Raw genomic sequence first — 27,692 nt, 5'->3', positions numbered from 1 at the left:
TATGTCCCACACGCACAATTTACCACGTGATAATGTATGCTCCGTTTATTTCCCTGGGAGTGAATAACAAAGTACAGTTTCGCGCCAGATTGTCACGCGCGCTGACGTGCCGCTCCCAGGATTCCGGAAGGCGAGCCGGAATCGAAACGAATTCGCTTCGCGGATTAACAAAAAGAGCTGGTGAGCCTGTCAGCCTGTTCGCTCGATCGCTTTTCTTTACTCTGTAGCACTTTTGCAGTACATAGTTAACTGAACCGCAGATATTGCGTTGTTGGATTCGGCGAGTTGTTACATTTGCATACCAGCGGAATTGAATTACAACTGGGAGCTTTACCGGTGCACAGCGGTGTTCAATACTTTCCTGAAAAGAACGAAGTCTAAATGAGTGTGGGAGGGAGGGATTGAGTAGTGGATGTGGCGAGAACTGCAAGCTGTTTCTCAACCAGCGCAGTAGCTCAAGACTAAATGAGAGTGAGTAGTAGTGTCTTGGTGGTGGGGCAACGATTAGAGAGAGAGAGAGAGAGAATATCTGCTGCGCCTTCACAGTTGGCGGGGAGGGTCAGGGCCACAGGCGTGGCAACACTGCGCTGGCGCGCTCCGCTCGCAGGGCGGCCATCTTGACTAACGATCGGCTGGCGCGGTGAGTCAGTCTGGTGCCGGTCATGCCCGGTGCATGATGGCACCGCTGCGTGGATGCGGAATTCGGTGAGTAGGCGGCAGCGAGATCGTAGGGGAGCGCAGCGCAGCAGGGCACTCACTAGCGGCATTCCGATGGCCGCCCGGCGACGCTTCAGTTGAACAGTTCGGTGGCCAGAATTCGTCCTGTATTATCGTTGTTCTGCCTGAAACGACAATGGCAAATACACTTTTTTCGGTTGATGTAGCAGAATCAATAAGCACGTCGTGTTACTGCCTGATACTCTTTTTTCCTTTTTTTTATTGAGACTGCGTTTTTCTGATATTTGTACAGAATATCTGGCCAAGAATTTCGTTTGGCAGGGAAGCACCCGTTAAGCAATATTTAAATTCAGACTGTGGTATTTAAAGGTACACGGCGTCAGGGGGTGAGGTGGATACTGCAGGCCAAACTTACCTATGAAATACATGCTAGAAGAGGTTCAGAAATTGCGTTTGTTGTTTACAATGAATTAAGAATCACGTATTTTGTTTTCTCCCGTTCTGTTCTTATCTCTGCAATTTATATTTTGATAAATCTTGGAAGGCATTTCTGTATTGACTTTTCTTTCTCGAAGAGTTCATTTTCGTAAGTACATAGCATGTTCCGTTTACGTGGGCATACATCTTAATCCTTACGATCAGAAGAGTAAAAGCTGGACCACAACGATTGTTCATAAGTTTGAACATTTTTAGGATCGTTTAGCACATTTTTAGAGTTCAGTAATTTATAATAATCATAAGGAATCGGACTGCGCTGGATGATGGTCGTTTGGACTAATGACCTACCGATTAAAGAAAGTAGATTAAAAAAAAGAGGGTGGTATCCTTTACGGGCTGATACTTTCTGTCGTAGTTGCATCAGAACGATGACGTTAGTCAAATCCTCGTGGAAGTGACATTTTTCTGTTGTCATTACTTTCACTGTGGAAAAGGAAGGAAATCTTTGGATAAAGCTGAAGGTTGATTTTAACAGCATATTGCTTTAGTCTACCCGTTCCTTTTGGAGGCTGTGTGGCTTGTTTCTCTGATCGAAGAACTGATTTACCCAACCGGTTACGGAATACCATAACTCGAACTCTGGACCATTAAGGAGGAGTGATAAATTTCAAACGACATTGTTACACGGATTTCGATCGAAATTGATCCTACTTACATGATGCTGCACGCTATTTGCATGCCGCAGGTCTTCTGCTTCAGGGACTATCTGGCATCAGATGTTCACGATTTACGGGACAGTGCATCACGGTGGCTACACTGTCGCGTTTCTTTGGGAAGTAATTTAGCGTATTCCTGAAGTAATTTAGTGACCGCCTACCCTCGTATTAAGATGAACAGCATTGCTGTCACTTAGTCCATGTAATTCTTGAGACTGACCGACCGCTCGCAAGGCGACTGGCAGATATCCAGAGGCTAAGAACTTCGGTAGGCAGTCAGTCGGTCGAAGCTGCGGTTGTTGCCCATGACGCATACCACTCCATTGCAGCTATGGTCTCATCCCGTGCGGAATATCCATTTACAAGACCTGCATCGCCACATCACCCCCTTTCGAGTATTAGTTTGCCCCAGTTAAACAAGAGTCCATATGTACTGAAAGAAAATACTTAGAGAACAGTCTCTTTATTCTTCGAACAGTCTCGAGCAGGCTGTAACTTTCCTTTTCGGTGATCATTCTTCAGAATTACGTATGAACGTAATTGAGGAGGGGATAAAAAAATCCCCGAAACTTCGATACGCAATTTTCTGCGAAGAAAACCCCGACGATGGTACATAGGAAACCGGAATTAGATTTTGGACCATCTGCTATGATATGGTTATATTTGAGAAGCGAAAATGTGAGGCAGGGGTGATACATAGTAAATTCTTCCCGATGGGCAACGATAAACAACGTACATTATGCGCACGAATCGATCTTGAACGTGCAGTCCTTCGGAACAGCACTAGAAAGTTGTCAAGTGAAATTTATGATATGGATACGACGCGTAATAACGGTCTGTGGAATATTATCTAGTAAAGTCGTAAACGTTGTATTTTTCAGGTTTTTAAAAGCCTCGAGCGTAAAGGATTTGCAATGTTCTTACAGTTCTTTTCGGAGCCCGTGTGGGTATTCTCTGAAACACCCATTATCTTAATGTTCCTCAGTTCTGGTGAATATGACGGTCGGCTTAGGTTTTTTGGTAGATTACTGTGGGAGTGCAATTAGTCTACAAAAGAGAGAGCGTACAAGTCACTCATGCCACCCATCCTACAATATTGCTTAAGTGTGTGGAACCAGTACCAGATGACCTAACAGGAGATATTGAACGATACAGAGAATAGCAGCACGAATGGTCACGGGTTTGTTTAATCCGTGGGAGAGTGTCACAGAGATACTTAAGGAACTGAGCTGACAGACTCTTGAAGACAGATGTATGCTATCCCGAGAAACTTCCGTTCACAAAAGTTTCAAGAACCGGCTTTAAATGATTACTCTAGGGATACACTAAAGCCCCTTACTTAGCGCTCACATAGAGATCGTGAGGATAAGATTAGCATAATTACTATACGCACTGAGGCATTCACGCAAGCATTCTTCCCGCGCTCCATACGTGAAAGGAACAGGAAGAAATCATAAGATTTTAATAAAGTACTGGACACCAAGCCACGTTCAAATTGAAGCCACCGTCTTTGTTTATTAGCTTTGCCATCTTTGTTTCTATGGATTCCCGAACTATTGTGCAAAAGTGGAAACGGTAATTGGCTCTATATCCACACAGCTTTAATCAGTCACGCCGAGAAAACTGAGATATCGAGAACAGTGTTTTTTGTGCGCTCACACCAAGTCAGATCATATATCTGAAACATTTTGTTCTTTACCGGAATTAGTTTATTCGCAGGGTCTTCATTAAATTAAAATCTGTCTGACTTTTGACAATGAGCTTCGGCCTCCAGTCGCAGCTCATCTTTGAAATACCAGGAGCAACTGGCCGACACGAAAACTTAGAGAAGACGACTATTATTGTGGTAAATGGCTTAGCTTTGTTACGTCACGCGCTGCCACTTAAGGGAGACGGTTATTGATTTCGGCTACCTTTATAATCGATATACCTATTGCGTGGGAAACATGGATAACGTTTGCAGTCACAGTGAAACGGCGCGAGAAATGTTGAACGGTGTAACCAGTTCTTGAACGGTAGTTTGCCGCTTCTGATGTCATGTAGTGAAACGTTAGTGGCATGATGCGCCCAAGTAACCAGACGACTTCATTATTAAGACAAGTGTTTTTAAGAGCTGTGATCACTGAAGAAACTTATTACACCAGCAAACTTGTCTTGCATGGCTTAGGTAGCTGTAAGCTGCATCATTCTCACAGTATAACCTTACGCCAGCCTGCTGTACGGGACAATGTTCCAGTATCAAGGATCCGTCAGAATAACGTCTTATACAATGTCGAATACCCGTTTGAGGTCAATAGTAGATTTGGGAAATTCCCATACTGCTTTAACATTTGTGCTATTTCCTGTATGGCATTCTTACAGGAGAGGATAAAAAGAATCGACGACTTGTGGGTGTGTGACAGAATTCGTTGGTTCTATGCTGTTTTTGAGTCATTTGAATCATTAAACTGTGCAAATAATTCACAGACACCATTCTCGAATTAAACGCTATTGGTCATGGTGTATCCTGCAGCAAATCAGATGCACTGCAGATGTAGATGCTCGTTAAAGGGATTAATATGTCGTGCACAGTATGAGATACGCATAAGTATTGTTCTGTGCGTATTCGTATTTAACTGCCTGTGTTTTCACCTGTTCGTATGAGATTTTGTTAGCCGTGTGATAGGTTGCCCATAGTATCTGGGCCAGCGACCAGATAGCGTCCTGTGGCGGGGACAGCTGTGGTGCTTCTGCGAACCGGTTCGTTGCCCGCTTTGCCCTCCAAAACGTGTCTCTTCCGTCGGTCGGCCTGCCTCCCACGTGTGCGCTGACCTGTTCGCCAGAAGCCCGGTTTCTGCCTCGCGATACCACGCAGTCAGGCGTGGATACTTATTTCATACTCAAGTATCATCAAATCTGAGTGCAACGCCACACGACGCCAGCGATTAAACTCCGTCGCTGCGATTAAGAATTTCAAAATAATCATAGAAATTCTCCCACAGTTACAAAGCTCACCAGTAAGGTTTCCTGTTCAAATTAGTTGGCAATACAACAGTGGGAGCCTGCCATTGTCGGCTCCTACTGTGTTGCCACTTCCGCAGCGTAAAGCATTATGCTTGCCAATTAGGAAAGTTTTGAAGACTTGGAAATATCGCCCATTTCAGGAATGAACCTTAACTCTGGCCCCAGTTATGAACGGATTTTTTGACGTGGTATGACCACAGAGAACTACAGCATACGTGAATGGCCGATTTTTTTTACATGTTTGTTGGAGGAGATGTACTTCGAAACTATTTCCCATTGGCTCGGGGAACAGCGCTGTGGTGATTGCTTGCAGATATTAGCGTCAGAAAAATTCGCAGTGTGGGTCTTAAACGGCAGTTGACAAATTGTATAATAATTTGTTTAAAATATGCTCCCATGTGACCCGATGCGGTCTTTCGGATATTTAGCGATGCATATCTCCTGAAGGTCACAAAAGAAAATCACCATATATATATTAACATACAGCATCCCATTATATAAACTTTTCATATTTAACCAGGTTTGAATAATGCTGTAGAACAGGTCAATATTCTAAGTTATGGCCTACGTACATAGGTTGATCATACAGTTTATTTCCTGTTCCATAACAACGGATTCATAAACTGGAATAGAAAACTAGAGAATTTTTCGCAGGTAGCTAAAGTAAGCTGGCAGACATCCCATCGGATTCTTTTGTTTCTGTTTGGATGGAGACTAGGCACACTTTCCGATATATGAACGCTGGACATGATTACGATTGTCTGTGCGCCGGTGAGATACAACCATACGACTGTCACACCTGTGAAATACCAACAGTCGGTTCATCTTACGTGATGTAGGGCGTATAGTCAAGGTGAAAAATTGATGTACATCCAGATACCCAGTTTTCTTGGTACACGGAATCTTCATTTCTGCCCTCTTGGAATATCCATTGTGTCCATTCATTCCATGAAGACGGGGAACGTAGGACTTCAGAGCCCAGGATTAGTGTATACTACTAACAGGTTTACATCTGTCATTTATATTTTAAGGGTCACATCACACATTTAATCGTAATTCGTGCCTGTTGCCAGCCAAGACCTCTGAAGCAACAGAAGCGATATTGTTACGAAGGTTGGAGCTTGAATAGTGGCAACAATTTATTTTCAGCTCGTACAAAATAGATACGTGTTTCAAAGTTTTACTGGACTTCATAGTAGTCACCAGCATTGTGTATAACCCGTTGCCAGCGATGTGGAAGTCATAGGATACTATTAGCAGTGCCAATTGTGTTGACAGTTCGAGCGGCGCGGTTTATTGCCCGACGAATTTGTAGCAGTTCTGAAGCGAATGCCGTTAAGTGTTTCGTTAAGTTTAGGAAGAGAGTTGAACTTAACGAGGGTTTAAGTCAGGGGAGTGCAGTAGGAGGTATAGCACTTAGCAGCCCAGTCAGTCAAACAAATCAGTAACAGCTTGCACTGTACGTGCTTGAGCATTGCCCTGCAAAATGGTGGACAGGTCGTGCAGGAAGTGTCGTCATTTCTGTCTCAAAGCTGGTCGTAGGTTGTGTTCCAAAAATGAACAGCATAGAGACAGAATTGATGACACTTTCTGCAAGACCTGACCATCATTTTGCAGGACAATGCTCAAGCATGTACAATGCAAGCTGTTAATGATTTGTTTGGCTGATGGGGCTGCTAAGTGCTATACCACCTACTGCACTCCCCTGACTTAAGCCCTCGTAAGTTCAACTCGATTTCTAAAGTGAAGAAAACACTTAACGGCATTCGTTTCAGAACAGCTACAAATTCGTCGGGCAATAGACTGCGCCGCTCGGAACTGTCAACATAAGTGGCACTGCTAAGAGTATCCTACGACTTCCACAATGCTGGTGACTACTATGAAGGTCATTAAAACTTTGAAACACTTGTCTGTTTTGCACGAGCTGTAAATAAATAGTTGCCACCATTAAAGTTCCAACCCTCGTATTTTGCGAGGGACACACAGAGTACATACTTGCATCGTTCCAGACTGTTAGTGAATCTAAAATTTAGGCCTAGCCATGCAGTTGTTTGGCACATACACGCAGCAGTCGAGAGTCACATGTACACAGAAACCAGTAGATTCACCCAGACCACACGACTTTCATAAGGTATTATAGTTGGCCTTAATTCTACACTAGAAGAGTTCATAGATTAATGATAGATTGTACATCACACTTTCATCTCAGTGACTAGTTAATAGCCTCTGTAAAACATTTCAAACGTCTGAAACCCTCCCTACAGGGTACTTCCTTCCGTTGGCCCAGATCGGGCAGTTATTGTGAGTCGATATGATACAGAGTTCAAGAGAAGTGACAGGATGCATGTAGATTGTCATAGATGCCACATTTAGGTACTGGCCATTTAGAATGACAAGAAATTAAACATTGTTGGAAGTATTAAGCCAGTTACGGCGAGGCCTCCGTCGAGATAGCGTGACGTAACAGATAGCGCGAACGGCGCAATGGTGAGTGCAGGCAGGTGCGGCCCGTGTGTAGCGCCACCTAGCGGCCCGTTACGTCACCAGTCCCACCTGCTGCTTCTTGCCTGCTGCAGCGAAGCCGTAGCGCCAATTTTTTTCTTTTTTTTTTAAGTGCGCGCCACTGCCTGTTGGCTCTCGGCCAAGACACGCTCGGCCGCAAGCCAACGTGCACTCGGCGTGCCATTCCCCCGCTAGTCAGCATACTTGCTCCCAAAATTACTACCGATTAAGTATCCGGTGGGGGCAGGGGAGATTTGACGGAACTTACGCTTCAGTTGATTGACTATGTAAATGTTGTACCCCACCTTTGCCAGCAATTGGCCTGTTAAATCCGCTCCGCTAAGCTGTAACAGACATTTTTAAATGTAAGCGACAAAATGAGCACTACTTGCCAGCGGCCACATTGTAGGAAATTCGTGCATTTTAATTCCAGACACGGATTAAAATAAATCAACACCTAAATTTTCCGTTAATCGAAATCTTATGTATTTAATACAGCCCTATAAGACTCGCACTCTGTGGATCAGCACTTCATACGACTTAATTACCATCATCATCTGTTTCGCGGATTTAGTAAGCGGGTCTTATCCTCTCGGTCAGTACAGACAAGTTTTGCCTTGTGATCGGTATACATGGCAATCGCTGTATAAAGGACGTGGTTAAGCTAGCGCTCGCTTTCTCCTTCCCTCCCTCCCCCTCCCTCCGGCTGGATTACGCTTGCGGTATTTGACGCGCTTTGTTAAAAAACCAGGGCCTGGATTAGGACGAATATGCTGATTTGAAATACACAACTGGGCATGTGGCTTATATTTTAACGCCGGGTGACAATGCTGGTCTCAATCCACCATCGAACTTACCGAAATTATTTATCCGTTGCATCGCGTTTCATCTTCAGGTACATGCTGGGTCTCTACGGTTCTGGATCCTTAGTTAGCTACCACACAGAATAATTGTTAGCCTCAGTGTTGTGGAATATAATTTGGTTTGCGTTGCGGCAGGTTTTCGCCAGTATTTTGATTGTGCCACAAATGTGTGACATAATGGCTATTTTTGAGTCGGGCATATTCATATGGATATTAAAGTTATTTACTTATTTGATACAGGTGCTATCGAAGTGTACATTTTCATCTCGTAATTTCTGTCCCTTAAAGTATTTTAAATTTGGTGTTTATGATTTCACAATTCTGTGACTCGGCTGTTATGTGGTAGGTTATCTTAAAATGGATGCGATAACGGACACGTCGCTGGCCAGGGATAATGTTTTCATATCTGCTTGCCTTAAATTGTTCTACTATGTCATCTGAGTGCAAAACAAAAGAGACTGGGGTCATACAGCAACTTTGTCGAATACCTTGATTGATTATTGTAGGCGTAATGGTCTCGTTGAAATTACCGACGAGAATAGGTTTCTGTTAGCTTGTACCTGGTGGGGAAGGCGTACTACCTCTGTTATTTTAACTTAAATTCGCGTCAACCCGCTATCAGACGTTTAATCTATGCGTGAAATGTTGTTGAATATGAACTTTTAATCATCTAGTCGGACCGGTAATTTCGTTGCTTGGCTTCGCTTCATCACACAAGGGGACCTTACGGACTGGCCCTATTCTGTTTTCTTCATACTTGTCGAATTTGATTCTGTGCCTACACATAAGTTTCCTAACGGTCGCAGACACTGAAAGTGCTTCGACCAGAATGATTTTGAGGGTATAGTTAGACGGAGAGAAATAGGTCCGTGTACGGCATATGTCTACGATAATTGCCAATGTTAATCTTCACAAGGATTTAAAGTCACTTAGTCTTGTACAAAAAGGTGTGCATTATTCAGGAACACACATTTTCAATAACTTGCCAGCAGCCATAAAAAGCTTAACAACCAATGAAATTCAGTTTAAGAGAAGCCTAAAGGATTTATTGGTGGCCAACTCCTTCTACTCCATTGATGAATTTCTTAGTACAACCAACTGATTTGTATATAAGTACAACATAACTTCTGCACAATTTCAGTGCAGTAATGTGTTCATTGAAAATTTGTGTGTGTGTGTGTGTGTGTGTGTGTGTGTGTGTGTGTGTGTGTGTGTGTGTGTGTGTGTGTGTGTGTTAGTATAATCTAACTTCTGCACCATTTCAGTGCAGTAATGTGTTCATTGTAAATAAGTATTACAGTAGTTGTATTACCTTATAAATAAATAAAAAACTTTTTTATTTTAAATTCAGTGCATTAGTATTTGTAAAATGACTCTTAGTGTTCATTAAAAAATGACGATCATTCCACTTGGGACCTGTGGAATGGTACATTAGCTTATTTGTTTTAGTTGTAAATATTTGTCATGTATTGTTGTTTTTCTGACATGTTCCACATCCTGGAGGACCTCCTCACTACGGATCAATTGGAATGAAAGTAAATCTAATCTAATCTAATCTAAGAGATGCTGTTGATATCCAATTGTATTGAGCAGATGCATTTAAAATTAGTTTCAGTGGTTTGTATGTCATTTGGAACTAAGCCATGTAAATGATACTGACGTGATATGACATAATAATAGAACTCGCAGATAGTGACTTGTGCTTGCAGTTTGTCATTTGTGTGCTCGTGATGGCGCCACGCTTTCTGGTGGCCTTCGCGGACAGCTCGATACGTACTGATAAGGAGAAAGCAGTAGAGCGGGATTTTGTTGTGAAAGCGCTCACATTGTGAACGGTGCGGCATGAGAGTACTGTAGTAGCAATTGCTGCGGCCACGGCCTCATAACGGAATGCTGCTGTGTGACTCACTCCCCCACCCCTAGTGGGCTGTGAGCCAGGGCCTCCCTTTCCTCTGCTGCTGATCACACGGCATACCTCATGACGATGTGTACGGTACTGTACCTAACAAGGAATTTTGATCTAAATATACCCATTTGTGATCAGGAACACAGACTGCAGAGTAAGAGGATCTGCAGTTCGTAACTTCTATTCTTATGAGGTCGCTGTATGTAGCCTGTCTATAATAATCTGGTACTCTCCGGGAAGCAAGCATCGCTGAAACGTCGCATCGCTGCAGTGTGTTCACCTGTTTGTTAGTGCATACATTTTGCGAATGTTGAATTGTTCTTGAATGCGCTAAGAGAAAGTAGTGAGCACATGATCTGTGAGGTTAACCGTCTTGAAATTTCCGTTTGCAGCAGTGTATAACGCAGGACATTTTGTACTTAATTTCGTATATAACATACCGCCGGATATCGATGCATTAGTTAGTAACAATTATTAATCTATAAATTATGATTTTCTTTGAATAAATTTAAAGTAGTACGATATATGATTTTTTTTTTTTTTAGGAGCAGTGTAACGTCCCCCCCCTCCCCTTTAATGTTGTAGGGTTAAGCCATAAGGTCCATGACATCCCCGAAAGCTCAACTACAGCACAAACGTAGCTTTTGGCCTTTTGGTGAGGATCAGTTTCCTAATGGATTCAGTGGGTTATGTATCACCTCATTTTGCGTCGTATATGATTTTTTTCCTAGATGGTATTTCTATGATGTGAAGGAAATTGTCGCTAGCGGACTATTCCCAAGATTCCACGTTTGCCTCTCTTTCACGGCGTGTTTGTACTTTGGTTTGCCGAAAAGTAAGAATATGTTACCAGTCAGTTTCATTGTACCATAAGCATAATCGTTTCCCTCGGATAGGCAGTTTCAGCATCGGTTGTGCTTGCCATTATTTGTAAATAAATTTTTCCTTCTCATCTGGTGTCTTGAATCTACATTCTGGAAAGCTTACAGTTGCTAGAAATTCACCATTCTGTTGTTACTCATAACGATGTAGTTTAATAAACACACATTACTTGTCAATATGTAAAATTGTTATTTAATATCTTGTGGAAATGCAACAGTCTCCCATAGATTCCGCGCATTTGGAATTTCATGATTTCGATTATTTGCTTCCTAATGTTCTTTGGGAGTTTCATATCTTGACATTACCAGCTTTACAGTGTCGCGTATTTCCTGGGTTGCGCTATAATAGTTTGTACGTGCTGTTGGGACTCTGTGTGTTCCGTTAATCGCTTCAATAATTGTCAATTTACCGCCCTTAAGGATTTCTAGTCACAGCTTTCAAGTTGGCTGCGTAACCACCAGTTCGGTAAGATGAACCAATTTCAAATAATTAAGCTTTTTGTTAAACTTAATCTTAAATTGCTCTTCCGGTTAATAAATGCAGTCGCTTGTTCAGCGTCATAATTAAATGTACTAAATGTTTTTGAACATTTTTTTGAGAGTGCTGTCTTCAACTTTTAGCGTGGAACGTGTTTCTTGATTATAGAGTGTGAGAAGGGTTGTTTCACTGCTGTATCTCAAAGTTTTCTGCCATAACTTGATGAGAGTTTACATCATCAGTGGTAACAACAGTTAAAAGTAAAATTGTCAGAGCTTGAATAATATTGTTCCACATTCTCCGTCTGATGCTTTGAGCGAATGGAGGATTATGCAGAAGTCTGCTTGGTGCCATAATTACCAAAATTTGATAATAGAGAAGCCATAAACCCGAACATTGTTGGGAAGACAACATTGCCCTTGTGTTAGCGCGATGCCTTCGTCGTATTCACGACCTGCGTTGTGTGACAGAAAGGAGTGGGGGGGGGGGGGGGCGTAAAGAACGAATCCTTGAAACTGACTTAGTTTCCAGTGTCAAAAATCGTGCCAGGGGCCGTGAGTGGCATTGTATTTTTATTATTGTGAGCTAATGTGTGTGTGTGTGTGTGTGTGTGTGTGTGTGTGTGTGTGTGTGGAAGTAGTGGTGTTTTCAGCATACCTTACTTACATAGATATTAATAAGTCTCAGGCTGAATTTAACAAAAATTAATGTTAAAATATAAAAAAGGATTAATTGCTACATGATTTTATATTACAGTGTTTTGAGTGTGGTGGTTTAGTTGGCGTTTTAGCTAATTTGGAAGCCACCTATACGGCGACGTATCTTATGCAGTAATAAATAATCCTTTTATTAGCGGTACAGTGACATAATACTTTGTCTGCATCAGTCAGCTGACTAAAAGACTGCAGCTTGTAGTTTGTATTGTTCGTGTGCGCATCTGCATGTGTCCCCCTGTATGTGTCGTGATATTTTTCTTCTTCTACAGTTGAGCTTCTGTCTTTCTTACCGTGGTTTGTGCGGAAATTGGTTAATTTTCAGTAGGCCAACCCCCTTTTTGTTTATAGTTAATTTGAAAAAGCGACACTTCTTAAAGGACCTAAGCTGAAACTACTACACAAATCTACTTGTCGAGAAAACTAATGCCAGGTTGAGGTAAACAAAAATAAATTATCGGAATGTGACTCGCGGAAAATACACGATACGTTACTTTTTTTAGTCGTTGGCAGAACACAACGGACATGCTCTGTAATTTCAAAGGATCAGTGAGAGACACTAATACAGCATTTATTAAATGAGGAATAACTATATATGCATTACAAGCTTCAAAAGTGTTCAGGTAACATGTTACCTCTCCACACACAACTCGTTATAATTATCACAGTGAATTTGCTCGCACGTTATACGCGGAAGGGGAATTGTCGAGCAAGATGGCGCGATGGTAAGTTACTGACTGGACTTGCATTCAGTAGGACCCCGGTTCAAATCCCCATCCGGACAACCAGATTTAGGTTTTCTGTGATTTCTGTACATCGTTTAAGCCATATCCGCGATGACTCCTTTGATAAGATCACGGCTAATTTATTTCACCTACCAGAGTTTGTACTCCGTCTCTGATGATCAGGCCGTCGATGTGACGTTAAACCCTTGTCGTCTTATATTCTTTTTTTTTGCGAATTCAGGGGAAGAGGTGTGAATGCTACTTTAGTGCTACCGTTGTACCTTCTGCGAGACACTGAAAGAAGACTTGGGAATCCAGGTGTAGATGAATAGGCAGTCTCTATGGAGGTAGACTTTTTGACGGGCATAACGAATTCGAGAAGATTGCGTCGTTTTGACCCGTGCAGACTGCTTATGTGGCGCACCTGGCACCGCTTCAGCTTCCGGCAGATGCTCCCTCCCACTGACCAAGGCCAGTCGTCCACGTGCCCTATTCCCCTCATCTACCTCCTCCCTCATTTCCTTCTCTCTCTCTCTCTCTCTCTCTCTCTCTCCCTCACACACACACACACACACACACGCATGTGTGCGCGCGCAATAACTTAGCATCAATCCGTTAACCACCTTGAAACAAAAATCAATCTGGAAAGCATCATCAAATAAAGTCCTACTACACAAGCGATCAAGCGAATGAAAGATAGACAACTTGGCATGAGATCTGGCTTGTAAACACTGCCCAATAGGTGCAGTCATTCTAAGAGTGATACCTATTGCCCACTTCAGATGCTACTGTAACGCCCACTTGAGATCTAGTCTATCAAGTACTTGTTCATTCATCATGTAACGCACGTTAAAGAATTCCTATAAATTGATTTCCACGAATTCCACCTGAAGCTCAATTGTCACATTAGATGGTCGACGAAGCGCGGCTTCTAATTTCTTCTGTGTACTTACGCCCAACGGTAATGATACACATATTTCTCATTTACGTTAGAAGTAATGGTATTTGGAGCTGGTGTGATTACTAATTTCGTGTCACAATCTTTTGTCTGTCAGATAAAACAAAAGGGCTCACGTCTACCCATGTAGGTTATACCTAGCTGCTGTTCTTACAAGGGAACCTCCCCATCGCACCCCCCTCAGATTTAGTTATAAGTTGGCACAGTGGATAGGCCTTGAAAAACTGAACACAGATCAATCGAGAAAACAGGAAGAAGTTGTGTGGAACTATGAAAAAAATAGGCAGTTGGGAAAGTGCGCACGTCGGTACTCCTTGATACGAAGCAGTGTCAGTATTTTTACCGTCGGTGGGAAATGAAGAAACAGCTAAAAGTACGCTTGGTTTGTGCTTCGGTGGCATTGTCATCGGGTTCATGTTCGCTGCTGAGAAATGCACTGACATCCGATGCGCACAAACGGTAGAAACGCCTCGTCTTCTTTTATCAGTGCTTACCGGAAAGAATGCGGTGTGCAGATTAGCGAGAAATCCGGTAGCTGACTTTTGTTTCTATAGAGAACAAGCTCTTCTGCCGCATTCTTTGTGGTGCCAGTGAGAATGCTTAACGTTTTATTTTTTCACATTTTACGGTAGAATGTATGTTAAGAGATTCACTGTTTATGCCTGTTACTCTGCGTAACCTGCTGCGGCAGTACTACGACCGAACATTTCCTTTGTTTCTCTTAATGGATAACCGAGCGAGGTGGCGCAGTGGTTAGCACACTGGACTCGCATTCGGGAGGACGATGGTTCAATCCCGTCTCCGGCCATCCTGATTTAGGTTTCCCGTGATTTCCCTAAATCGCTTCAGGCAAATGCCGGGATGGTTTGTTTGAAAGGGCACGGCCGATTTCCTTCCCCATCCTTCCCTCACACGAGCTTGCGCTCTGTCTCTAATGACCTCCTCTTAATGGATAATCGTGATTTTTTGGTGCATGTTTTTTAAGTCAAGATGAAACTCCATAATTATTTCAAAAAGCAGGAGTATTTTGCTCATTGAAGACAAATTTGTACCAAACAAATATGGCAGTCGAAGAGTGTCCAGTGGATGTCGTAAAGGTTTGAGTCTAAATTTCTGATAATATGCCTAACATTGAAAACACATTGAAAAAATGTATCAAGGTTACAAAAGAATTGCACATGAAAGAAGTGTTGACTTGTTTTGGAATGGAAGGACACTAAACGATTCTTGTGATACTGATTTCATGGCAAGAAAGTTTAGACGCGTTCCGAGGGTATTTAAAGGAATTTAGTATAATTGTCTCTGTCGCACTCGCGATTCTATTCCGTTGTCTCCCAACGCAGGACTTGATAGAAAATAAAATAAAATCAAGGAAAGATTCTGACCTAATATCGCATTTTTAATGTTAAGACACAGCGTATTTTTAGGACTTTTACTTACTTTCCATATTCAGGTAGATTCGGTATAGTTTTATGTGGTAGAGTACATGTACATTGGCTTTTCTATAGACCTAACGGCTTGTCTGTATTACTATTCACATTTGCATAAACATGATAGCAAATGTTGTGTATTGCTCAGATTGGAGTACGAAGGTGGATGAATTAAAATTAATGCTATTAAAGATTATAAAGGAGTTAGTGTGGGAACTGCCTACAGCGTGCGACTCCCTGCAAAAGTAACGATTTGGTGTTAACAGTATGCTTATGTGACATTTTATTGCGCCAGAGAAACTTGTATAGGTAAGGGTATTTAAATATACAGATATGTAAACAAGCAGAATACTGCGCTGCAGTCGGTAATGCCTACATAAGACAAAAATTTTTTGGCGCAGTTGTTACCTCGGTTACTGCCGCTGGACACAGCATCTCCGAGGTAGTGATGAAGTGGGGATTTTCCCGTAGACGTTTTCACGAGTGTACATCAATATCAGGAATCCGATAAGACGTCAAATCTCCGGCGTCGTTGCGGCCGGGAATAGATCCTGCAAGAACGGGGCCAACGACGCCTGAAGAGAATCGTTCAACGTGACAGAAGTGCAACCCTTCCACAAATTGCCGCAGATTTCAGTGCTAGTCCATCAACAAATACCGGCCGTTGTGGCCGAGCGGTTCTAGGCGCTTCAGTCCGGAACCGCGCTGCTGCTACGGTCGCAGGTTCGATTTCTGCCTCGTGCATGGATGTGTATGATGTACTTAGGTTTAAGTAGTTCTAAGTCCAGGGGACTGATGACCTCAGATGTTAAGTCCCATAGTGCTTAGAGCCATTTACGCCATCAAAAAGTGTCGGCGTGCGAACCTTTCAACGAAACATCATCCATATGGGTTTTCGGAGCCGAAACATGTTGTCTGGTCGGACTAGTTTCGTTTCAAATCGTGTCGAGCGGAAGGACGTGTACGCTTATGGAGACAACCTCATGAATCCACGGACCTTGCATGTTAGCAGGGGACTGTTTAGGTGTCAGCAGGGGACTGTTCAGGGTGGTGGAGGCACTGAATGGTGTGTGGCGAGTGCATTTGGAGTGATGTGGGATCCTGATACGTCTAGTTAAGACTCCTGACAGGTGACACGTACGTAAGCTTCCTGTCTGATCACCTGCATCCATTCATGTCCATTGTGCATTCCGATGGACTTGGGCAATTCCAGCAGGACAATGGGACACCCGACACGTCCAGAATGGCTGCAAAGTGGCTCCAGGAACACTCTTCCGAGTTTAAACACTTCCGCTGGCCACCAAAATCCCCAGACATGAACTTTAATTAGTATATCTCGGATGCCTTACAATGTGCTGTTCAGGAGAGATCTCCACCCCGTCGTACTCTTACGGATTTACATACAGCCCTGCAGGATTCATAGTGTCATGTTTTCCCTCCAACATTACTTCAGACACACATCGAGTCTATGCCACGTCGTGTTGCGGCACTTCTGCGTGCTCGCGGTGGCCGTACACGCTATTAGGCAGGTGTAGCAGTACTTTGGTTCTTCAGTGTATAACACAACCTTCTGTATCCACCAGAGGCGAAGTTGCTATCCCATGAAAGACGTCATGGTTGGTGATAAAATGGTTCAAATGGCTCTGAGCACTATGGGACTATGGTCATCAGTGCCCTAGAACTTAGAACTACTTAAACCTAACTAACCTAAGGACAGCACACAACACCCAGTCATCACGAGGCAGAGAAAATCCCTGACCCCGCCGGCAATCGATCCCGGGAACCCGGGCGTGGGAAGCGAGAACGCTACCGCACGACCACGAGCTGCGGACGGTTGGTGATAACATTGTATAGGTGATGGTTTATTTTTATATCACATATAGTGTAGTAAGAAACATCATTATCGTTACGGAAGTTGAGTTATTGCTTGCAGAACGAAGTTCGGCGCTAATAAACTATGTCCGCAGAGCACATAATGCTCGCGTTAGTGCCGCGTAAGTTCGAAACCACCGCTGCGGTGTTAAACTCAGTGGTAACAGACCTGAGTCGGTATTACTGTGGCTTCAAACACCTATTCACGTTGGGGCCGTGTTGGCACATCATCATCATCATCCTCCCCCCCCCCCCCCCCCCCGCTGCTGCAACTTCGCGGAAGCGAGTGCTTTGCGGCGAAGTGGGCGCTAACAAATGGCTGCCGGCGTGTGTGTTACAGGGAGCGGGAGAAGCAGATGGAACGAGAAAAGCAGCACCAGCAGCAGCAACAGCAGGAGAGGGAGCGAGAGAGGGAGAGAGAGCGCGAGAGGGAGAGGGAGAGAGAGCGGCTGGAGCAGCAGCGCGCCAGCGAGCACGCCGTCCAGGCAGTGCAGAAGCATTTCGAGGAGTCGCTGCGCCGCGCACAGCAGAAGGTCAGTAGCTGCACAATTTCATTATGGCTGCGGTCAATCGATGTTAATCATTAGTACAACAAACTTGGTCGATTTGGGAATATACATTCCACCACAGATGTAACGTATCATTTCCTGGAGGCCCATTGGTATTCGCTAATTATAGTCATTTCGATCATATCCCGGCCGCAGAGAGAAACTTTTTTTGTTAGGCTTGAAGACGATGGGCTGGTATTTACTAACGCTCCTAAATGAATGGTGGTCGTAACTGACTAGGGTGATTTTAAGGGCTAGTAATTTCCGCCGTGACGTGGCAGAGATACCACACTTGTAAAAGTACTGCCAGGAAGCCACCTTGCAGAAGCGTTATAACAGGAGCAGGCTATGATCAATGCAGGTGCTTACATTATGTTCTTGAAGCGGAATCGATGGAAGACACACTTGTTTAATTTCATGGAGCAGTTTTGCAGCTTTCGAGGGAGTGGAGTCGGCCGGAAGTAGCGAGCACGTGCTCGCTAGGCACAGCGTTTACATCAGGCACTAGCCACCTAGACTGTAGTGTTTTAGTGAACGAGACGGACTTGAACAAGTCTAGTAGAAGCCAATGAATTTTGTTTACGTGCGTGGAAATTTGCGAGTGGTGTTTCGTGAGAGTCCCCTGTTCACGTTTAAGTGTTTTCTTGTGTTGTTGAACTGCTAGTAAACCGTTGAGGACGGTGGTTATATTGGGCTATAGCGGTGAACATTTCCAGTATAGCGGTCGGATCTCGGATCTTTCCTGGAAGCCATTTGATAGCTACAGCTATTTCTGAGTTGCGAAAAGTTTAACCCTGTCTCGGGGGAAAAGCGGGGCTGGCGACCTCATTGATGCGGTATTGTTACAGAGCACACAATTATACCGGGCCCATGAATAACCGTTACCAACTACATGTGCGGAGCAGTACGTTGCATAATTTGCCTTGAAATACGGTACATTGCTTGCCTCCGTGACACCATCGTCAACGCAAATTGTGTGTTTAAAAAAAGTGGTAAGAATTACACTAAATTTTCTAATATTTCCTTGCGTGTTTGCGTAAAGTGGTGTCTCACATTATTGCGAGTTTGTTTGTGCGAGCGTTTTGAGTGTGAGCATACTCTTGTGTCCGTGGGGGAAAAGATTTTTTGCGGTTGCTTTAATCGTTCAGGCTACTTGAGGCTTCAAGACTTTCCCCTTTGTGGCAAAAGCGAGCGTGCTTGTTCAACTTGATAAGTTTTCAAATAACTTACTGAAATGAAGTAAGTCGTTTATGATCGCGGTAACATGAATTGTCCCCGTGTATGAAAGACCAATCCTCGGTAGGCTGTGTGTGATGTACCATCCAAATAATCAGGCAGTGAGCAGTTGCTTCAACTAATGCACTATGTACGACGATCTCGTTAACCTAAAACTAAAAATTTTGACGTTTGTTTTCCATACTGCTCACGAGTTACTAAGCGTCCTCTAGAATCCGAGATTTTAATTGCTGAACTACCCAGACGAATTATTAAATGCGCAAGGTGGGCAATCTGTGTTATAAACACACAAAAATTATATTTCGTTCGTGGGGATTTAAGAGTAGCAGCTACCCTTAGTTACGTGGCTACTCGTATTTAGCAGGAATGTTCCGTAGCTTTGTGGTTTGGTTAGAATTTGTTTCTGCCTTCGGGTCCCCTCCATAGCTCTTCATACAGATTTTCTTTCACTGCCATATCAGTCCTTTAAATGCATAGCCAATATTTCCTTTGTTTCGTAAAATTTATCATTCCTGCTTATTTATGCAAATGAATTTTACCAGCTCCAACGCCATAGTAGGAGTGTAGACACTAACGAATCTGTATACTTATTTATTAGTTTAATCTTCTAATAATCACTTTCGGTCTTCGACATCATTCAAGCCTTGCTGGAATGTATGTTTCCGCAAGAAAAGTATCCTGAATTTTTCTGTGTGCGAACACGATTTATCCGGTGTGAATTACGTTTAATAGCTTTGGGGGATAAGGTCGGTTCCGGAACGAACAAGTCACCCGTCCACAGGAGGCACCCAAAACCGGATTTCGTAAACCGATTTTCCAATACCGCTTTCGGTGGTTATGTAAACACTTAAAATGATTTGTGGAAAACCACCTCTATTCGTCGATTTTCCAATTCCGAAATCGATTTTCGTTCCCATGTAAACGCAATCGGTTTTGAAACGTGCTTGGGCTGCTAGGTTTCGTCGTCTTTTTTAAAAATAACTCAGCCAATATAGACGGAATGGCGTTTTGTACAGTGAAGAATAAGTTGAAATATTAGACTGAAGCGGGCCGGAATGGCCGAGCGGTTCTAGGCGCTTCAGTCTGGAACCGCGTGACCGCTACGGTCGCAGGTTAGAATCCTGCCTCGGGCGTGGATGTGTGTGATGTGCTTAGGTTTAAGTAGTTCTAAGTTCTAGGGGACTGATGAGCTCATAGTGCTCAGAGCCATTAGAACCATTAGACTGAAGCTGTGTACGCCTCCACTAACTGAAGAGAAACAGCGATTGTGCTGACTAAATCGGAAACTGTAATAGCTATTTTCCAGGCGACTTAAAAACTGGGCCAGCAAATCAGCCCCAGACCTTAACGTATAAACATGACAGCGAAAAACGTTTGTGAAATTCGGTTTTCAGAAGATGTGTTGCTTGTAAACGTACTGAGTCACACGCTAGAGGAAAGACAAATCCGCTTATTTTCGAGAGCAAATCTGCAATACTATATCGAATGTCGTTTTGTAGGCCTAAAATTGATGAGAGACTGTCGACTGTGTGGTGGAGCTCTGTGAAGTGTCCAGTTTATTTAGCGGAAAGACTTATCATTAACGATAAGAAACGTAAATCTGAATCAATAAGCCGGTTTTTACCAGTTGGGAAGTAATTGTGTGGTGCTGTCGTCTTGCGTACAGTTCCTGAATAAACAAAAGCAATGAAATGTTATGTCTAAAAATGCCCTTACTGAATGTATGCACTGTCGGTTCATTTGGTGTATAGTACCAAAGATTTGTTGTGTGTGCCTGGACTGTCTACGTACATAAAGGTTGTAGTGTTGCCAGTAAAATAACCTCATTATGGGGGACAGTCTTTACTCTGTTGTAAGAATTTGTCACGAATAAATAAATAAGTACCTGCACCTCCCGTTTTGCCCTCCATCGAGCTGACGTTGGACGGGGAAATGAGAAGTCAACCCATTTCCGGCGAGCTCTCATGTTGTAGTGGATTTCATTTGTTTACGTCTTCTTGTTCTTTATCATATTGCTTTATTCTCAAGGCACGTTTTTTTTACAGTTTTCCACAAGTCACATGTGTGAAAGCGAAGAAAAATTGTTTTGCAATAACTGAACAGAACAGAAGCCAGCTTGTGTATAAATAAGACCTTAAATCGAGGAATCAATTTTTATTAAATAACCTTTTATTAAGTGGTCAGATCTACTGAAGGAAGAAAAAGTTAGCTAGGTGTAAGTAAGACTCGCGCACTGAGGTTTCCGTACATACTTAATTATGTATATAAAGTGTAACAAAAATGTACAGCAAAAATTGCAGGACACATTCCTCACACATAGACGAGGAAATAATGTTACACGAACAAGGGTCTGGAAACTCTTTGTTTCCATGTTACACCTATTTTCTCTCCTACTCATCAATCGTGCGAAATTGTAAATTTTCACAATCGGCATGTATGGGCAGACATCAGTCCCCACGCACGTGTTGAAGCAATTCACCAACAAAGATTTTCTCTCAGTTTTGGCCGGCATTCTTGGTGACTGGTAGCTCTTCACTTTCTTCCACCCAGCTTTAACGGACAGAGTTGACACGATTTCATAGAGAACGATCTTCCTTATCTGTTAGCAGATGTGCCTTTAGCTGTGCGATAAAAAGATGTACTTATGCATCTTCTCATTTTAGTGTTAATGTCCGTCGGCTTCTAAATAACAGGTTCGGTGACAGGTGAATGGGTATAGATTGATCAATTGCCTGGCCTTCACGCTTACCGGACCTAAACCCACTGACTTCGGTTTGTGAGGGCATTTGAAAGCTCGTTTGTGTAACACCAGTTCAGTCTCCGTGCCCGTATGATACATCAGGACGTCAGAGATTCACAACGAGGGCGGTTGATGGATGTATCAATGCCCTCGGAGGGCATTGATACAGGGAAACAAGCCTTTCAAGATTCATGTTCAAATAACATACTTTCTTCGTGTCCGTATGAGGAATCTGTCCTGAAATTTGTGTCATTCCTTTTGATTACATAGTGTATAGATAGATTAGCCATGTTGAGAAGCGAGGATCTCAACGACCTTTGCTTGCTATCGACGTAGATACAGGCAAGATATTGTTTCAGGGACTCAGACTTCAGAAGATCTATTGATGTCAAGGCTGTGGTCGGATCACAAATAACAAAAGAAATATTTGTTGTGTGATATAACAACAGATTAACAATTATCTGAATTTTTTCTTTACTTGTGCCGAGAAACCTCTATTCTCGTCAAATTTAATGATTCTGCATCAAGGGGAAGTACCCGATAGGGATTTTAACCCTTTCAGGAGCAAAATCTAAAAAAAAAATTAATTTTTCTTTGTTTTTATTGTATTAATTTTCATACAGTGAGACAGAAAAGTGTAAAAATTAAATGAAATATACATAAACTGAACACATACAGGGTGGTTTCAAATGGAGCCTCTGCCCGCTAAATGTCATCTCTTTTGATACAGTAAAAAGCAATTCCTTTCTGCAGATAAGCATACGGCTACCTGGCAGTGACTACATGTCCATCTGCTTCTGTGGGGTTCTTTCTTTGTGCTGCAGTGCACACAGCACCTTGAGGTTCCATATTTTGGCAGATGTTTTGCTTCCGATATACGTTTCTCATGGGGAACAACAGTCATTACTGCCTACCAGGCCTGTGGCAACACGTCTTCGAAAATCATTTAGCACTTGCGTGCTGTTGGATTACATAATCGAAACAGAATAAATGCATTTCCAATAGAAATATCAACTATATACCAAAATAATTTTAGCCACCACCTTCGTGATTTCCAGTCTATTGCATAAAAATTGTTTATCATATCTGACTTATCGACACATCCCATATTTGCATTATATGATTTCACTATTTTTGGGCAAGGTACCTTTGTGATTATTCCATCCTTTTCTTTATGGCAGACTTCAACACATACAGGCGAATCAATTGTAGGCAGCAACGTGACTACATGTTTGTCTTTTCATTTGATGCAGGCAATGCCATCAGAACGAACTGACTAGTCAAACTCTCCTATTTGCAACTCTTTGTCTGTTTTTAGCGTAGGAAGTCCTTTTCTGTGTGATCTAATTGTTCCACAGGCAAAAAGTCTGTCATCTTTTAGCTTCTGTAAAAGTGAGACACTGGTAAAAAAAATTGTCAAAGCATATGTGGTATCCCTTTCCTTCCAAGCCGTTACACATCTCTCTCACAATTCTCTCTCCTAAGGCTTTTTCCACTATGCCTTCAACTTTTCCAGTATATGTCTGAAAATCACAAATATATCCAAGCTTATCAGCTCTGACCCAGATTTTGTATCCCCTCTTGATTGGCTTTTGGGGCTTATATTGTTTGAATGCGATTTGTCCTTTGAACTTCACCATGCACTCATCTATAGCTTGATCCTTAGTAGGTGCATAGAATTCTTTGAAATTTATCAGTATCTGATGGATTAGTGAACAGATTTTATATAATTTGTCATAATTTCTGCTCTTCCTTGAAGCATAACAGCGTTGTCGTTGATGTGAATATGTGTCAAAATCCAGCTGAACCTTTTTACCGACATTAGTGAGGAAATGTACTAATCTCGTTCTTATGGGATGACCAGCAATCACAATAATAACAAGGTTTCTTGATTCCCATTAGAATGTTTATACCCAAAAATACTTTTAATTCTGCTTTAGAAAGAGGCCCGAAATTGCCACCTTTCTGTGTTGCGTCCAGGTTAGACTGGAAAACTGTGTTCTAACATAGTGTCACAAAACAGACACAAAAAAGTCTACTGGTTGCATACCTTCACTGTCATTTTTAAGTTATCCTCGTACACCAGCTTCCTCTGAAAAATTGGCGGCAAAGTTCATTGCACTGATGTCCTTTCTCCATAAAAAAATTCGCAATGGAAGACAGTGGCAAATTGTCATTAGTGCTGAAACTATCATCACTGTCATTGTCAAAATGGTCCTCACTCTCACTTTCCGAAATAATTTGAGATTCACTGTCACTGCTGGTGTCAATCTGAGAGTCTGAATCTGAAGGAATATCTGCGAAAATGCACCCCAGAATTTCCTCATCCTTTAGTCTGTGAGAATACGTCACGTGAAACTGGAAAAAAAAATTCGTCACACCTACTAATGCTGCCGTTACTAGAGTGGTTTCAAATGGAACCACCGCAAAATTCACGGAAATAAATGCATTATTTTGGTTATTATTGCAGTACATATAGTATTAATGTAAACAGAACAGTATTCTGCATTTAATACATGCATAAAAGTTACCTAATACAGAAGAATACAGACGTTCGCGCACAGCGTTCAAAAATGTCTATCCAACTCGCCTCACTACTTGCTAATATTTACAATTTTGAAGCGGTTCCAGTGATAGCCGCTAGAGGGCAGCACCAACTAGGCTGCTGAATGGTGTCCCCAAATGTAGCCACTGCCCTTTTGCCACAAAACGAGAAAATTGTAGGTGGTTTCAACAGAACCACTTCCCGTGAAAGGGTTAATGGGGGAGTCTGCGAGTGTCAAAGTATGACATAATTGGCCGTATCTGTTGATTGAATTCACTTAGAAGCTTCACTTTTGTACGTCGCCAAAGAACCATAGATTTTAATATGTGACGTAAATTTCAACTTGATACGTCAAACCATTCCTGAGAAACTGGGTTTTAAACAGTCGGGCAGACAAAACGACACCAAGTAGGTCCTGTATGGGTTCTCGTTTTACCGATTGAGGAACAGTATCTTATAAGTAGAGTTGTTCCTGACGTTATGTGCTACGTGCGCGGGGGGGGATGATGATAATGGATAAGGTAAACAAGATCTCTGTATTCCCTTCTAAATGTTGTTCAATTATATATATATAATTATGTGTGTGTGTGTGTGTACATTTTCGCTTGAAAATAAATGTCTACTTTTGAAATGGTTCACTTGCAGTTTACCAAAAAAACTCATAAAGAATATTGCTTTGGTCATTAATAAACCTTATCATCCCCTAGTTCCGTACTTCTGATAGTATATTCCGACATTTTCTTTCGCCGATAGCATCTTGTAACCTCACTGTTAGCGTTATGCAATTGACGTTTCGTCTAGCGTGAATCGGGTTTTATCGATAGAAATGGCGTGACGTTTTGGTGTTCGGAATGTTGCAGCACAACATGTGCTGGAACCTGAACCTGATCAGCAGCCTGCCGGCGCCCGCCCCCGCCGCAGGCCCTCCGCCGCCGGGCCCCGCGTCGCGCGGCTGCGAGGACAAGGCGGCGCCGCTGCCCCCGCACTCGCACGCCGCCTCCGCCGAGGCCGTGGCGCAGGCGCAGGCGCGCCTCTCGCGCCAGCAGCACGACGCCGCCATCGCCGCCGCTCACCGCGACCGGGAGAGGGAGAGGGAGCGCGAGCGAGAGAGGGAGAGGGCGCACGTCGCGGCCGCGGCCTACTACGCCGCTCCCACCGTGAGTACAGGGCGCACGCTACGCGCTATTTGCATACTCGTCATGAAACAGCTGATTCCTTTACAAATCAGTTAATGTACCAAATATTTGACATTAAGCACGTAAGGGAGAAAAAGTTGGGAAAAGGTTTGAAGTTGCACACTATGGTCGAAGTCGCTACGTGTACACTTTGTGAAGCAATGGGTAATTTGTACTTCCATTTTGAGAGGAGCAGGTTTTTCACGCATCTCGACGTCTCTGATGTCATATTTATGGAACTACGTGTTGTACAATGAAATAATTTTGGAGGCACATTCAATGCTATATGTAGATGCTGCCTACATTGTGTGTTGCTTATAGTTAGTAGTGAAGAAGTGATAATTTTCAAGTCGTGTCAGATGCTGAAGTTAGCTTGAAAATAAATGTCTACATTTTCAAATGATAATGTTTTCCTTTCCTTATTTTGTGGGGAGTGTTGGCAAAACAAACTTCCTGTTTTCTTTTTTTCCTAGCCTTGAAATTTTGAGCTAATCACAGAATTTCAAATACTTAATGTTTCAAAGTGTGTTAATTATATGAATATTGTTCCATATAAGTTATCTATGTTAAAAACTTTCATTAAATGATTGTTTATGACTTTTATATATCAGCTGAGAGGAAAGAAAAGTCATTGTTGTGGTACGCCCCCACCCTCCGTTCACCATTAATTTTTCAGGAGCTTCTCGATACCGTCTTCCACCGTGAACTGGTACCAGGTATCCTTCAGATAATCTATAAATGTCACTTCTTGCAGACACTAAATGAAATTTGTTAGACTTATTTCATAAAAATGCATAACTATGAATTTCATTGAGCGGTCATTGTTGTGTGTGACATAACTGTTCTTTTCAGAATCTGTAGCAGTTTCAGGGATGGATGTTAGGAGGCCTAAAAACACACTTGAGCAGCAAAGAATATTACCGTCATCATTGACCCACATATTTGGCATCTTTTGACACCCTTCCTTCCCCTCAGAATATGTCTCGATTTCTAATGTGGTGGTTTTGTAGGGACTTGGGAATGCAGCTTACGTGTATTTCCACATTCTGCTCTTATCCTGTCGTACATATTTATGTTTCATTTTGACGCCATGTAATTTCCTGCAGACTCAATCTTGACAAAGTTTATTGAATGCAACTTTTTATGTTGGTTTGACCATTTTATGTCACCAATATATCATTTCCCTGTATTTTTATAAATATATTATTTTCAGTGTACGGCATGGCAATTTTTGAGATTTGTGGTAGTAGGTACATTGTTTCTGGTCTACATTAGATTGTCGTATGTATGTATGTACGTATGTATGTATGTATGAAACTCATTCCCGCACAATTTAATGGGTTCAGGACATCTGCTGATGTTTTACCACCATGACTGTACAATTTTCAGTTTATTTATGGATATAACAAAATTGTTTTTATCAAAATTGATTAAATAATGAGCTACTGCATAGCACCACATGGCTTCCGGGGTGTGGGAAGGAATGCTGGCCCCAGGTTGAATCCTCTCAGGATTTAAACGACCAAGGCAGATAAGCTGGCCAACCTGAATGTGGCACCTTTTGACACCCTTCCTTCCCCTCGGAATATTTCACGATTTCTGATGATGTGGTTTTGTAGGGACTTGGGAATACAGCTTACGTATATTTCCACATTCTGCTCTTATCCTGTCTTACATATTTGGTGGTTTCCCACACCAGACTGGGTGAATACTAGACAGGTACCCACATCTTGCTACAGTTACATGAATCACAAATGTTTAGAAAATGCTCATACACTTACTCGTGGATAGTACTAGTCCAGCCAGTTTTGTACAAAGGAGTTTCCCTGCAAAAAATAGAGCACTTATGGCAAGTGTGCATCACGTGCCATCATGCAAAAAGTCGCCAATCGTGCCACGAGTGGATGTGTTACATGTATGATCAGTTGACTGTGCCAAGTGCAGAGCTGTAAAATTGCTTATGTGCTGAAGACTAAAATTTCATTTAATTTGTTTTAAAGTCCCAGGGATTCTTAATCCACACTTATCGTGAAGATGTAAAATGTATCGGATAATTACGTAATGAAAAGATGAGTCTGTCATCAGTCCAAAGATTGGTTTGAACATTGGTGCATTACTAGGCACAGTGCTGTTAGAGGGGGTATGCTTTTGGCTTTCTCCAATCTTACAACGGACTTATCATGGTGCAACTTGTCATATCATAGAACTAACTAGGAACCGAACCAAGACCTTTGGATCAATAGCCTGATACTTCAACACTGATCCACCTAGCTACATTAGTAATG

At 42.5% G+C, this 27,692-nt stretch overlaps 1 protein-coding gene across 1 annotated transcript in view; it reads left to right on the top strand.

Moving 5' to 3' along the window:
* Window positions 1-27,692, top strand: part of LOC126195612 (lysine-specific demethylase 3B) — a 162,619-nt gene that overhangs the window by 70,453 nt on the left and 64,474 nt on the right. The window contains exons 2-3 of the mRNA XM_049934237.1: window positions 17,504-17,696; window positions 25,093-25,389. Of these exons, the coding sequence (XP_049790194.1) occupies window positions 17,504-17,696; window positions 25,093-25,389 (490 nt within the window). The remainder of the gene's footprint in view (window positions 1-17,503; window positions 17,697-25,092; window positions 25,390-27,692) is intronic.

This window comes from Schistocerca nitens, chromosome 7, assembly GCF_023898315.1.
Source record: "Schistocerca nitens isolate TAMUIC-IGC-003100 chromosome 7, iqSchNite1.1, whole genome shotgun sequence".
NCBI classification, from domain to species: Eukaryota; Metazoa; Arthropoda; class Insecta; order Orthoptera; family Acrididae; genus Schistocerca; species Schistocerca nitens.
The sequence above is the reverse complement of the archived record's forward strand: the minus strand, read 5'-3'. Positions and strand labels throughout refer to the sequence as shown.